The sequence below is a fragment of the Podarcis bocagei genome (assembly GCF_964188305.1).
Source record: "Podarcis bocagei genome assembly, chromosome: 9".
In the NCBI taxonomy this organism is placed as follows: domain Eukaryota; kingdom Metazoa; phylum Chordata; class Lepidosauria; order Squamata; family Lacertidae; genus Podarcis; species Podarcis bocagei.
The window spans coordinates 76,157,848-76,172,948 of NC_138134.1; the positions used below are offsets into that span (position 1 = coordinate 76,157,848).

At 48.1% G+C, this 15,101-nt stretch overlaps 1 protein-coding gene across 2 annotated transcripts in view; it reads right to left on the reverse strand.

Annotated features, from left to right (window-relative positions):
* The window catches only part of GFRA4 (GDNF family receptor alpha 4), a 136,812-nt gene extending 122,606 nt beyond the window's left edge, over positions 1 to 14,206 (reverse strand). The window contains exon 1 of one of the 2 annotated variants that reach the window (XM_081207190.1): positions 13,314 to 14,206. In XM_081207190.1, the coding sequence (XP_081063316.1) occupies positions 13,314 to 13,353 (40 nt within the window). In that variant the 5' untranslated portion in view covers positions 13,354 to 14,206. The remainder of the gene's footprint in view (positions 1 to 13,313) is intronic. The other variant, XM_081207189.1, reaches the window with a different exon arrangement.
* Positions 14,207 to 15,101: the final 895 nt, after the last annotated feature.

A 15,101-nucleotide genomic window follows, 5' to 3' on the forward strand; every position in this document is an offset into this window, starting at 1 on the left:
CCACTGCCAGTCGGAAAGATGATGTTTTCTGCCGGCTAAACTGCTGCTCTCCCCTCCCTGAAGACCCCAGCAAATACTTCTGGGCAGAAGAGATGGTGATTTTACTATGTGATCCTCTCAACAACCCTGTGAGGTTTGCTAGCTGGTCCAAAGATGCATGCTACCTCTATATCCTGGGCTCTCCAGCCCAGGTTCATTCTGCTGTCTTCCACTTGGCTCTTGATGGATATTTGAGCAGGCAGATTAAAGACGCTTTTCGTAACGAAGCTGCCAAACCTTGTAAATAATTAGACAGTCAGGACGACAAATCAAGCCTCCTCGTAATTCCTGGGTGTATAACGAGCCCTGATGTGCTGAAATGTTCATAAATGAATGTGAAGTTTAGTGTGAGTTAGTCTCTGCACCTTTATCTCCTACCTCTGCAGTCGTAAGGATGTTGGAAGCAGCCTTGGACCAGGCCAGACTCTTCTACCCCTGTGATGCCTACTCTGACACTCAGCAGCTCTCCAAGGTCTCTGACAGGCAGAGATCTTTCCCATCGGGTGCAGCACCAGAAATCCTTTCGACCAGAGTTGTCAGGGAAGTGTAAAGGCCACAGTTGCTGGGTATCACAATCTGCTATTGCGCAAAAGTCGTACTTGTGACTTCCCATAAAGAACATCTCATTGGGCACTCCCAGGCCACATCCCTCACTGACGCTGCTTCACCCCCCAAGTGTTTCTGTCTGGAATGAATCCATCCTTGAACCCCGACACTGCCTCTTGCTTGTCCGAATGTGGAATGGATGGGCAAACTAGCCAGCTGTAGAAAGGGATGGTGTACTTTTCTTGCTCCACCCATTTCCCCCCTTGCCCTGCCCCCCATGGCCCTCAGGAGGTAATCCAGAAGGGAAAGGGCTGACCAAGTTTCCCCATCCCTGCTCTAAGGGGATAGGGCTTTATTACTGTGGTGCCACTGCAGAGAAGACCCTGCATCAAGTCTCTATCAAACAAACTGCACTCATCAATGCGACTGAAAGCTGGGGTCTCCCATTCTCTGCTGAACTTAGGGTGTTCAAAGAGGAGCGCCATTCACTCCCAAGGTCCCCACTCAAGCCAGATTCCCCAATGGGTTTAAATGTGTGTCATTTAACCGGCACATCAGATCCTATATGCCTTTTGGTAATGCACACAGCCTGGTTGAGTTCACAGCCCGAGAAGCTCTGACATCTTGCTGAGAAACTTGACCACACGCCACCAACCGCAGGAAAAATGTTCCAGCGAAAGATGGATCTCAGACTGAAGGAGGCTCTTGGCTTTCCTCCTAGCTTGGAGGACGGGGCTGAGCAGAGAAGACCCACCAGGGGGTCTTTATGACATAAATCTTGACAATTCCGTGCTTCTGGGCCATTTCAAACCTCGCCTTGCCAAGACTGCTCCTCGGGGGGCTGTGGGATGTGAAAGATGAGCAGGAGACGAGAACCAAACCCTGAGGAGAAGTACCGAGACACCCGGAACACTTTCCCAACATCAATAAGTGGGCTTCAAAGCACCGGCGGTTCGGTGGGCCTCCTTCTGACGCACGCATCCATGCCGGGGTGTAAAAGGATACCGCCGGAGTCCCGTCGGAGCGGCCCAAATGGCGCAGGTACCGCTAAGCCAGACGTTTTTGTCAGCGGGCCTCGATAAATCAAGGATAAAATACAACTGTTTTTACAGCATCGCTCACACAGCCTGCGTCCCGGAAGGCTTTTAGAAAGATGAATTATACAGTTACAGGGTTATGGTATGTAACAAACGACAGCCCAGGGAGAGAGAGGAGCGATGGAGAGGAAAAGAGTTTCTTTTCTTTCTTTTTTTTCCTAAAGGGGTCTGGGAAGGGACATAAAACAAGGAGGGGCAGGAGGAAAAGGAATTATTTGTGGAGAGGAGAAAAGCACTATAGAAGAAATGTCAACAACAACACCATTTTTAAATGGCGCTTCTTCTGAATCCTCAAAGCACTACCTATGACAGCAAATGTTCTGGAGTAGCTAAGAGGTGGAACTCACAGTGATGGCCACCAACCTAGATGGCTTTAGATCAGGGGTCAGCAAACCTTTTCAGCAGGGGGCCGGTCCACTGTCCCTCAGACTTGTGGGGGGCCAGACTATATTTTGGGAAAAAATAATGAACGCGGCAGCTAAAAAAGCCAATGCAATTCTGGGCTGCATCAATAGGAGTATAGCATCTAGATCAAGGGAAGTAATAGTGCCACTGTATTCTGCTCTGGTCAGACCACACCTGGAGTACTGTGTCCAGTTCTGGGCACCACAGTTCAAGAAGGACACTGACAAACTGGAACGTGTCCAGAGGAGGGCAACCAAAATGGTCAAAGGCCTGGAAACGATGCCTTATGAGGAACGGCTAAGGGAGCTGGGCATGTTTAGCCTGGAGAAGAGGAGGTTAAGGGGTGATATGATAGCCATGTTCAAATATATAAAAGGATGTCACGTAGAGGAGGGAGAAAGGTTGTTTTCTGCTGCTCCAGAGAAGCGGACACGGAGCAATGGATCCAAACTACAAGAAAGAAGATTCCACCTAAACATTAGGAAGAACTTCCTGACAGTAAGAGCTGTTCGACAGTGGAATTTGCTGCTAAGGAGTGTGGTGGAGTCTCCTACTTTGGAGGTCTTTAAGCAGAGGCTTGACAACCATATGTCAGGAGTGCTCTGATGGTGTTTCCTGCTTGGCAGGGGGTTGGACTCGATGGCCCTTGTGGTCTCTTCCAACTCTATGTTTCTATGATTCTATGATTCTAAATAACCCAGAGATGCATTTTAAATAAAAGGACACATTCTACTCATGTAAAAACACCAGTCAGGCCCCACAAATAACTCAGAGATGCATTTTAAATAAAAGGACACTTTCTACTCATGTAAAAACACGCTGATTCCTGGGCCATCCACAGGCCGGATTGAGAAGGTATCTGGCCCCCGGGCCTTAGTTTGCCTCCCCTTGCTTTAGATGGATTAAACAAAATCATAGAGGAGAGGCTATCGATGGCTACTAGCTATGGTGATCCTTCTCTGCCTTCACAGCTGGAGGCAGCAAGGCTCCTGAATACCCACTGCTAGAAGCCACAGGAGGGGTGAGTGTCCATGGGCTTGAATTCTGCCTGTGGGTTTCCCAAAGGCGTCTCGTTGGGAACAGGATGCTAGATAAATGGGCCACCGGCCTGATCAAGCAGGCTCTTATGTCATAAGGACTAGAATGGTTTGAACTGGAATATTTCACAGGCCTGTTAAGTATAATTGTTTAATTCACACTGAAATGGAGAATGCCTGTGTGTATTGCTGAAAGGGTTAAACCAGAAAATCCCATTGAAGCTAAAGAAGAGGAAGAAGAGCTCTCTAAGCAGGTTGATAATTAACTGTTATTGTTCTCTGATAGCTTAGCACAGTAGTGTTTAACCTTAGATCACATGGGAGGGTATTGAACTGCAAATCGCCATCTTGGGGACTTGGTCTTTGGGTCTTTTGTTCCCAGGCTCCGTTGGAGAAGGATGTGAAAATAACTAACCCCAAGGAGCTCAACAGCCTGAGGCTGCAATGAAGGCTAATGGAACCTGTGGAAGAGAGAGAGCTCTGTTTATCAGCTCTGATTATAAGTTATTTTATTTTTAAGAAGATGAACCTATGCCTTGAACAGGCATATGCCTTATGGAATTATTTGGATGTGTCTTTGATTGTTTTGTACCTGTTTTGTAGAAGGTTCTGCAAGTAAAGTTCTGAATAATACTTACAGGTCTGGAAAAAGTTTTATTCCAAAAGGAGTTTTTGTGCATCTAGTTGCTTCATGCTGTGAAATATTAATATCTGCGCTAAGGTCTACATATGAGATGCTGCTATGTATTGAGCCAGGGACATATTGCATGCAAAGTTGGTGCTCTCTCACTGAGCTATGGCCCTTCCTCAATGGAGAGAGCAGGAACGTGTTCCCTGGACTCATCCCTCCACCGTGTAACTCTGGCTGATTCTGCAGACCTTGACTTGCCAAGAGCTGAAATTCTCTAGCAGGAAGCCTTTCCTACTGATAGAGGTTCCCCATCTAGAAATTTTCCCGGGATGTAAATCACGCAGACCATTTATTTATTTGACAAACTTGTGAGATCGTTTTTCAAGAAAAATAAATCTTCCCAAAGAAAAATAAATCTTCCCAATGAAATCAGATTAACACCAGCTAAAAAGCACCATTTCACACCAGAATGCAACTTAAAAACAACAACACAAAAGTTGCAATAGCTCAGCATAAATATAACTATACCAAAATCAAAACTTAGCACTACTTTTGTAAGACAGATCAGATCAGCCACTGACAGTCGACAAAAGAAGATGGGTCTTCAAGGCCCATTTGAAAGTACCAATGGATGGCACTCACCTAACATCACATGAAATGGAGTCCCATGAGTGTGGGGCTGCCAACAAGCCAATTTCTATGCAGTCACCAGCCTGGTTGCCTTATCAGGCGGGCATTTAACATAAGAACATACAACGAGTCTGCTAGATCAGAACCCACCCCTTTCCCTCTTGCGTGATGGTAATTGTTTTTGGGGGAAAGGATGAGGGGCTGCTCATCAGATTTGCAGATGACACTAAACTGAGAGGGATAGCTAATGCCATGCAGAAGATAGAATCAGAATTCAATATGACTTTTACAGATTGGAGAACTGAGCCCAAACTAACAAAATGAATTTCAGTAGGGACAAATGTCAGTTTCTGCACTTAGACAGGAAGAACCAGCTGCACCAATATAAGATGGGGGATACCTGGCTTACTAGGGACGCGGGTGGCGCTGTGGGTTAAACCACAGAGCCTAGGGCTTGCAGATCAGAAGGTTGGCGGTTCGAATCCCCGCAATGGGGTGAGCTCCCATTGCTCGGTTCCAGCTCCTGCCAACCTAGCAGTTCGAAAGCACGTCAAAGTGCAAGTAGATAAATAGGTACCGCTCCAGTGGGAAGGTAAACGGCGTTTCCGTGCGCTGCTCTGGTTTGCCAGAAGCAGCTTAGTCATGCTGGCCACATGACATGGAAGCTGTACGCCGGCTCCCTCGGCCAATAAAGCAAGATGAGCGCCGCAACCCCAGTGTCAGTCACGACTGGACCTAATGGTCAGGGGTCCCTTTACCTTTACCTGGCTTACTAGCAGTACATGTGAAAAGGATCTAGGGGTCTTTGTAGGCCACAAGCTGAACATGAGTCAACAGGGTGATGCAGTAGCAAAAAAACCCTAATGCTATTCTAGGCTGCATCAACAGATGTCTAGTGTCCAGATCAAGGGAAGTCATAGGACCACTCTATTCTGCCATGGTCAGAGCACACCCGGAATACTGTGTTGAGTTCTGGGCACCACAATTTAAGGAGGATGTTGGCAAGCTGGAGTGTGAGCAGAGGAGAATGACTGAGATGAGCAAGGGTCTGGAAACCAACCTCATGAGGAACAGTTGAAGGAGCTGAGTATGTTTAATCTGAAAAAGAGGAGACTGAGAAGAGATATGATAGAGGTGGATGCTGGTGACTGGTTTGGTCACACGGCACAGTGCCTCTGGGGAGCCACAGAGGGTGCTGCAACTATGTTGTAGAATGGAAGTTGAGAGGCAGGGGTTAGTTTATGAGCCAACAGGGTGATGCGGCAGCAATAAAAAAGCTAACGCTATTCTAGGCTGCATCAGCAGAAGTCTAGTGACAAGATCTAGGGAGGTAATAGTACCACTCTAGCGCTGTGGGTTAAACCACAGAGCCTAGGACTTGCTGATCAGAAGGTTGGCGGTTTGAATCCCCGCAACGGGGTGAGCTCCCGTTACTCGGTCCCAGCTTCTGCCCACCTAGCAGTTCGAAAGCACGTCAAAGTGCAAGTAGATAAATAGGTACCGCTCCAGTGGGAAGGTAAACGGCGTTTCCGTGCACTGCTCCATGCACTGCTCCAGTGGGAAGGTAAACGGCGTTTCTGTGCGCTGCTCTGGTTCGCCAGAAGTGGCTTAGTCATGGTGGCCACATGACCCGGAAGCTGTCTGCGGACAAATGCCGGCTCCCTCGGCCTATAGAGCGAGATGAGCGCCGCAACTCCAGAGTCAACCACGACGGGACCTAATGATCAGGGGTCCCTTTGCCTTTTTATTCTGCCTTAGTCAGACCAACCTTGGAATACTGTGTCCAATTCTGTGCGCCACAATTTAATAAGGATGTTGACAATCTGGAAGGTGTGCAGAGGAGGGTAGCCAAGATGACCCAGGGTCTGGAAACCACAATTTGAGAACCTGGAATGTCTGCAGCTGGAACATGTGTAGGTGATCAAGATGATCAAAGGTCTGGAAACCAAGCCTTATGAGGAACGGTTGAGGGAGTTGAGTATGTTTGGCTTGGAAAAGAGGAGACTGGGAGGTGATGGGATAGCTATCTTCAAATATCTTAAGGGTTGTCACATGGAAGATGGAGCAAACTTGTTTTCTGCTGTTCTAGAAGGTAGGATGTGAACCAATGGATTCAAATAACAAGAAAGGAGATTCTGATGAAACAGTAGGGAGACCTTTCTGATGGTAAGAGCTTTTCAACAGTGGAACAGACTACCTGAGAAGGTGGTGAACTCTCCTTCACTGGAGGTTTTTAAACCAAGTTTGTATGGCCATCTGCCAAGGTGTGCTTCCTGCGTTGTAAGAGATTGCGCTAGTTGATCTTTCAGGATCCCTTCCACGTCTCCAATTTTTGATTCTGTAAGGATGCCTGAATCGGCCTTTCACTTTTCCCTATTTTGTGGAAGCAGCAAGGAAGCAAAGGAAGATGATAAAAGCCTCAGAAGAATTGCCCAGCAGGTACAGCTGAGGAGGAAGCAGAGAAATCCAGCTGTCAGAGGAAAATGCCGACGCTGGCCGCTACGCGTCTTTCGCCATGGAAATTAGCAGCCTCTGCTACCTGTATAGATGCTAATTTGAGCTGGTACAAAACACTTCGCAGCAAATCCATCCCTGCTTTCCCCCACCGCAACCCTGAGAAGCAAAGAGTAAACAAGAGCTGATCTCTCAATCCCTTCTTGTGGCACACAAGTCTTTATTATGGGAGAAAGGAGAGCAGTTTGTTGTTTTAAAAAGCGTATTATAATTGGACACGGCGATGTCAGGGGCACAAATTAAATGTAATAGGAAATGAAAATAAAGAGAGGAGGGTTTGCAAACAAGGCTGCTGCCGCTGTTACGAGGCGGGCCGTGATATATGTCAGAGCATCTGTCTGCCTTGGGGAGACCTGAGGGCAGAACGACACGTTACCAAGGACACAGAATTGGAGCTTAAAATGGTATACCTGAGGTGGGTCCCCCCAATTTCACGCTCTCCAAATTTCAGGTCATGCTGTGCCTTCTTGATGCTGCACCGCGACAGCCCAGGACATTTTGGCGTCTGAGGTGGACCCCAAAATGGCGCCCATCCCTGCCAGGGAAGAAGGGGTGAGTGAAGATTGACAACAGGAACTGCAGCCCCTGTGGAGACTGCCGCCTGAGGCAGCCGCTTCACCTTGTCTCATGGCTGAACCGGCCCTGGATGTCCACTTCCTAAGTCCCGCCCAACACAACCTCATTGGTCACTGCAGGCAGGGGAAGGTGGGGAAATGGTAACAGTGGCAGGAAGAAGGAGATGGACAGATGCATGGCACCTGCCAGAAAGTTAGCACAGTGGCTCCGCCCCATCCTGTGAGTCATTTCTGACGTCAGGACACAGGGCAGGACTGGCCCTAGGCAGTTTGTTGCCTAAGGCGAGAAACAAGATGGTGCCCTGCAGATTCCATGCGTAGAAGCTGCCTGGAGTGGCAGGCGGATCTGTCAATCTGCCTCTTCACCCCTGAGGGCAGCAGTCTAGCTTAGGGGGCACCAGGTAATAATAATAATAATAATAATAATAATAATAATAATAATAATAATAATAATAATAATAATAATTTATTTCTACCCCACCCATCTGGCTGGGTTTCCCCAGCCACTCTGGGCGGCTTCCAACAAAGATTAAAAATACATCAAAATGTCACACATTAAAAACTTCCCTGAACAGGGCTGCCTTCAGATGTCTTCTAAATGTCAGGTAGTTGTTTATCTCTTTGACATCTGATGGGAGGGTGTTCAACAGGGCAGATGCCACTAATGAGAAGGCCCTCTGCCTGGTTCCCTGTAACCTCACTTCTCGCAGTGAGGGAACTGCCAGAAGGCCCTCGGCGCTGGACCTCAGTGTCTGGGCAGAACGATGGGGATGGAGACGCTCCTTCAGACATACTGGACCGAGGACATTTAGGGCTTTCAAGGTCAGCACCAACACTTTGAATTGTGCTCAGAAACGTACTGGGAGCCAATGTAGGTTGGCTGCCTATCCCAGGCTGTTCTGTCTACACAACACCTCACTGCCACTCCCCAGAACCTGAGGCCCGAGGCAGTCCCTTACTCCGCCCAACAGTAGAACCGGCCCTGTGTTACAGGATACACTGACGTAGGCATGGAATAAAGCCATGCGCTTTATTCTTTCCCACTGAAACCAATGATATTTCTTTTAACAATGCTTAGTTCTGATGGAATCATGCCCAGTGATTCATCAAATGAGCTTTTTTGATCAATCAATCAATCAATCAATCAATCAATCCTGCACTTTTTTTTTAAAGGGTAGTGGTGCCTCAAGCATATTTTCCTAATGGCAATTTATGATACCTAAATAGAGCCTGTGTGTTCAGTTGCAGTATACCCGCAGGTATCAGAAGCTGGGGTTGGGGAAAGATGCCCAGAGAGGACTCCTACTCTGTTGTCCAGTTAAGCCCTATTATACCTCTCCTCTGTGAATTTGTCAAGTCCTTCTTAAAAGACACTTAATTGGCCAGCATGCCATCTTGTGGCAAGGAGTTCCACACACTGAACTGTGCAAAGAGCTCCGTCTTCTTGTTTCCTCAACCTTAGGCCAGTCACTTTCACTGTGTAGCTTTGAGTACCAAGATTTTCAGAGATGAAGAGAGAGGGGGAGAATGACAGAGAGTTGATGGGACCAAAAAATGGGGGTGGGGAATGATTGAAACCATGAAGATTTGGGCTGGCTCAGTCACAAATTTGGCAGCTGTCCAGGGCAGCATTACTTGAAGCACTGGGCTATTCCTGAATAAACCCACCTGAGAACCTTCTGCAACATTCAGCACTGAGAGACAGTATGGTGTAGTGGTTAGAGTGTCGGACTAGGACTGGGGAGACCTGGTCTCAAATCCTCACTAAGCTATGAAGCTCACTGGGTCACCTTGGGCTACTCTTACTGCTTCGCAGGGTTGTTGTGCGGATAAAATGAGGAGGAGGAGATCTAGGTTTGAAACCTTGAGTTCCTTTGAGAAAAGAGGGGATAGAAATGCTATAGATAATATAGATAAACATTCCCACTTCCCCAAAATGATGCATGAATCAAACCCTGGCTATTGCTTTAAAATTGCACTTCTCCAGATTTTGTGTTGCCGTTCTCCAACCCCAAACAAAAAATAAATTAGATGAAAGCATTGCCGGAAATAACACAAACCATGCATTAGGTACGGGGAAAATAGCTTGCAAAAATGGGCATATTATGTAAAACTGCACACACAAACGTGTGCATTTGCCAGGCTGGTGTAGCAGCAGGCCAGGACCTGGGAGACCAGAGTTCGAATCCTCACTTATCCATGAAGCTCCCTGAGTGTGGCCTAGGGCCAGTCACTGCCTCTCAGCCTAATCTACCTCACAGGGATGTTGTGCGGATTGAATGGAGAGCAGAAGAACCACCTGATCTACCTTGAGCTCCTTGGCGGTGGCGGGGGTGGGGGTGGGGAAGGCCAGATAAAAAGGCAATAAATGAAGATGAGAAGAATGCATCCTGAAATCCTGTCCAATCTGGATCAGGACTTAAAAAGAGAGAGCGCTTATGTGGAAGTGTGGCAAAATGAGCGTAAGACTGAAAAAAAGGAGGGGAGGAAATGAAATGGGATGGTTCGCTTATCCCTTTCCTGGACAGAGTCTCTGTGCAAAGAATCTGGTCCAGGCTGGGATCTAAATGACTGGCTTCCATAATTTCCCCCCAAAGCTGGACTTGCTGCCCAGCTCAGCAAGAGAAGAAAACAAGCGAAACTGAAGTGGCCAGTTTCTTTCATCCCGACCCTTGAGTCAGCTCTGATGATTAAGGCTATGTGTCTGTCATCTGAGGTTCTTTAACCATACAACAAGGTCATGGAATGATTGAGCCCAGAATCCAACCTCTCAAGGATCTTCACTTTATTTCCTTTGGTTTTGCAACAAATCCCTTGGTCTTTAGGATTGCAACGAGAAGCTTGAGGATAGGACGGCGTGGCCTGATGGAAAGGTCAGGTCTGGTTGTTAGGGGGAGGTCCCAGCTTCAGTCTTCAGGTAGGGCTGGGATAGTCTCCTTCCTCAAACCCTGGAGAGCTGTTGCCAGTCAGAGTAGACAATATTGATCTAGATGGACCAATGGTCTGACTCAGGGCAAGGGAGTGTCTTAGGTTCCTATGGTGTGTGTGTGTGTGTGTGTGTGTGTGTGTGTGTGTGTCTTTGTTTGGGAGGGTGACTTTATCACATCTTGCAATTAGGAAAGAAGGGTTCGGAGGGCATTGGATCCTTTTGTGTCTCTTCTTAAGACCAGAAGCCAAATTCATCATGCCAGTCCACAAACTTTGCAGATTTAAGGTTTAACTTGCACAATCCATTTAGGTCGTGGGACCATCCAGCCTCTGTTTAAAAACCTCCAGTGAAGGAGAGTCCATTGCTTTCTGAGGCAAGTCCATTCCACTGTAATGCATTTCTGTATATTGTTTTCACTAAGATGCAATTTTTGCACGCGTATCTGGTTGCAGAACTGCGTTGCAAAATTCGGAAGAGTGCACATTTCAAATGCGAGCTGAGTTTCTTTTTTGTGTGTGTATTGATTCAGGAAGTGTGAATTTGGGGAGTTCACCCTAAAATGTGAACTAAACAAATTTCTCCCACATCCTTACAAAAACTCACTGAGTTGGACCTGTTTCCCTCTGCTCTCTGTCTTTCTGGCTAATCCCTTGCTGCAAGGATAAAAGCGGGGGAAACCCATAGATATCTTTCTGAGCTCCATGGGGTTGGGGGCTAGAGAAGCAGAATACAAACCCAGTAAATAAAAAGCACAGTAAGGGGTGTGTGGGTGGAGCTGTCCATCTCACTTTCTCTTGGTTTCCTATATTTTCAATCTTAAATTCAGTTCTCCAGATTTCCTCATCAGATATATATTCACCAGCATTTGGGTGCTATTTCCTCCTAATAGACACATGTTTGCATGCCATTTTCTTATAAATGCACAATTTCTCCAAATACAATGCATCCTAAGCATTCCTCTAATATGCATCTTTATGTACATTTTATATACATTTTATATGCACACATTCGTTGGCTGGAGAACTGCAACATTCAGGGAAGTGCACATTTTGAAGGACGGCTGTTGTTTGGTCCATGTGTTATTGTTTCAGAAAGTGCACTTAGGTAGGTTCACTTCGAAATGTGACCTCAATGCAATTCCTCTCCTACCGCTATTTGACAGGGGAGCGTGTGCAGGAGCATCTCTGGTGCCCCAGAAGGAGAAAAGTCACCCTCTTGTCCTTTCTTGTGGACACCAGTTCCAAGGTCTTCTTCTGGCACACAGCACAATGCCACCTCATTGCGCTCCAGAGAAGATGGCCTTGTTACCTGACCTGACCCATTTCACGCAGGTCAGCCTCCCATGTGCACAAGCAACCCCAGAGGTCTGTGTGAAAGGGTACATTTGCAGGGGCAGCTGCACGTCTTCCAGAATCAATCAGATTTGTACAGCAGTGGCTTAAGAGTATCTTTTGGCACAGAGTGGGGAAGAAAGACTCTGAGCACTGATGAGCTCCACAACTCTGAAAGCTTCACCCCTGCTACAAAATCAGGTGCTCCCACATAAATACAGTGGTGGCCCATAGCTGTGTGAGGCCCCACACCCATGTTTGCTCACAAAAGGGTGGCATGGGAGAGCCTGGTAGCGTGGACTGGAGTTGGCTCAGTTTTGCAACCCGGGGAGAAGGTATTGTGTGTTTCTTTCAGCCTGTTAGCTTTGGAACATGCGGAGTCCTTCTGAGTGGCCGTGAAAAAGTGAGGCCAGTCTAGAGAGTTCAGTGCAGGCAGTTTTAATTGAGTCAAGAGAATGTCTGATCAGATTAACTTGACCCATTACTTTGGTCAATACTGTTAAGTGATTCTGTAACTAGATCACTTTCCTCTTCCTGGATCTCCAAGCAAGGGAGAAAATCGTTATGCTAAGAGAGGAGGGACCCTTTTTCTTGGTTGCACCAGCCGGAGAACAGTTAAGGGTAAGCCAGACATGTACCAACAGACTAAAGGCTGCGATCCGAAGCATGCCAACTCCGAGGGAAGCTCAGTAGGAGCCAGTGTGGTTTGCTTCCAAGTAGCAACCATATGCAAACCCAGCTTGATTGTGATGGAACTTACCAACCGAATGTGCTTTTAGCATCCGAGGATGTTCAGATCCAGTCTAATGACATCACCCACCCCTCAAAAAAAGAAAAGACCATTTGCTTTGAAATGGCAATTAACTGCCACTAAGAAACATGCTAAGCTAGATTCATCTCTCTCTCTCTCTCTCTCTCTCTCTCTCTCTCTCTCTCTCTCTCTCTCTCTCTCTCTCTCTCCATTTCCTTTAAATGTGGATCGCAGGCTTAGCAAAAGACACCCCCCCCAAACGCCAAACATGACCTCTCTCTTTTCCCCCAACGTGGAATGGTTTGGCTGAATTTGGGGGCGCATCCCCCAGACCACTTGACACCGATTAGCTGCCTCTCAACCCACTCACACTCTCCACGTTTTTTGCCCAGATAGCCAGGGAAGCTGGCGAGGGGCAAAAGGGTGGATTTAGGGTGACCTTTTCCAGGAAAAGCATGCTTTTCGGGAAGCTGACATTCCGTATGTCCATAGGCAGTGTGGGATGGGGAGAGGGTCATGATGGATCCAGCCATTCGCGACGGAACAACGCGACCTCGCAAAGTCTGCTTTTGCGAATTCACCCTTCCAGACCTCACACCTGGTCACTCACCCACCGCCTCTCAACTTATAGGCTTCCCCGCTGGGGTCAGCCCTGGCCGGTGGGGAGACAGACACCTCCGGGAGCAGAAAAAGCTTCCTGGCAAATCTTTAAACCCGGCGCACAGCCGCGCATGCATGGAGACGAACCGCGCAGACCGCAGCCGACGACCCACAAATCTGGTGCTGAAAAGCCACTCCGAGGGAAGCTGGGCTTCTTTCTCCACTCACCTGTCAGGATCAGCGTGAAAATGTACAAGATCCCCTTCATCCTGGGTTAGATCCCGGGCCCTTCTTCCCGTGTGGCAAAAGCTCAGGAGGAGGAGGAGAGGGAATCAAAAGAGGACAGTTCTTGACCCCTTCAATCCCAAACGCATAAGAATCCCCAAGCGCTTTGGGGGACCCAGCCTTGGTCCTGATGGGAGAGCATCTCTGCTGGACGGCTTAGCCCTTCAGTTCCTGCCAAGGTGGCTCAGGAAGGAGCGGATGGGCTTCTCCTGCTTCTCATATCCCTCTCTAACTTCGAGATCGAGTTAAGCGAGCGGGCTCCCCCCTCCCGTCTCCTTTGCAAACTTCTCGCAGAGAGGAGAAAGGAAGAAGGGGGGATGAAAGCCCTAAACTCGCCACCCAGTTTGGAATTCAAGGCGGAGATCAGGTACCCTATCAGGTCAAGTAGACAGGACATCCATAGCTCCTGCAGTCCGTCTTGGGTTCGGTGCGCAAAAGCAGGGAGTTGCGGGTGGGAAGCAAAGAGGCCAGCCTAATTTCGGGCGCTGGGTGCACCGGCTTCTTCCTCCTCGCAGCTTTTCTCAGCTCTGTGCCTGCCTCTGCTCCGAAACGCTGCTTTCTCTCTGCCTGGTCAGGGAACAGCTGGAGCAGCCTTAAAGGGGCAGGAGCAGACAGAGCTTTCCAAAGGGACGAGGAGCGCCGCTCGCCGACCACCCTCCATCACCTCCCGCGCCCCCGCCACTCCTCGGACCTTGCTGCCGCGATTTGCTCCCGAGTCATTTGATAGGGACGGGCCAGGGTTTGTTCCAGAACAATGGGAGGCAGGGTAATCAGGAGCAGGGAAATCGAGGCTGTAAAGTTCAAGAGCGTTGCTGCAGGAGGAGGAGAAGGAGGGGAGTTGGAGGGGACGACGACGACGACGACGCTGGGTTTGCCAGAGCGGAATTTTAATCGGTTATGTACAGTTGCTGCTTGTAAAGAATAACATGAGAGGGTAGGGTCCCCCCCCCCTTTGTAGAGGTTCAGGAGGGCAACGGGTGCCCTTTTATAATGGTGCAGCGGATGCGAACATCATTATCGCCTTCCTTCATTTTCTTCCTACCTGTCACCAGTCAGTTCAGCTTTGGATCAGCCTCAGAAAGCGAAGCTGAAATGAACCGGTGCGGGGAGGGGCGGGGGCGGCGGCGGGAGGAGGTCTGAGGAACACTACGGAGCAAAATAATTGCATGCAAATTTTTCCCCGATTTGCATTTACATTATGCTAATTTGATTTTTTTTTTATTTCAAAAAACCAATTCTCAGGGAATGGCCATTGTTGGGTTTTGAAATAAGGGCATATATGAGCAGGATTCGCTCTGGCTACTTGGTGCTCCCACACTGATACCTTAAAAAGGAGCCCAGAAGACTCAAGGCTTATGCTTTCTGCCTGGATGCCTCAAATCTGCATTTCAAAAACGAAAACTGAAGAGGTTCAATAGGAGGAAAAAGTTGTTCGGAAATATCTCCGCATTTTCAATGCATAGGGATATTTGGGTTCATTCCTTTTGGGGGGGTCTCCCGAGGGTGGCATCCTGCACAGTCAGAAAGGATGCATAATTCTGCACTCCAGATTCCTACACGAAACCCTCCTTGCCCAGCTCAGTAGTAGAGAGAGGAGAGCTTGTTTTCTCTCTGTGGATTTGTGGTGCCCCATTTCATTGACCATGACTGAGGCACACAAATCTATGTTCAACTAATGACCATGCTTCCTTTGCAGAGGGGGTGGAGAGAGGAGTTAGGGCATTCTAAATA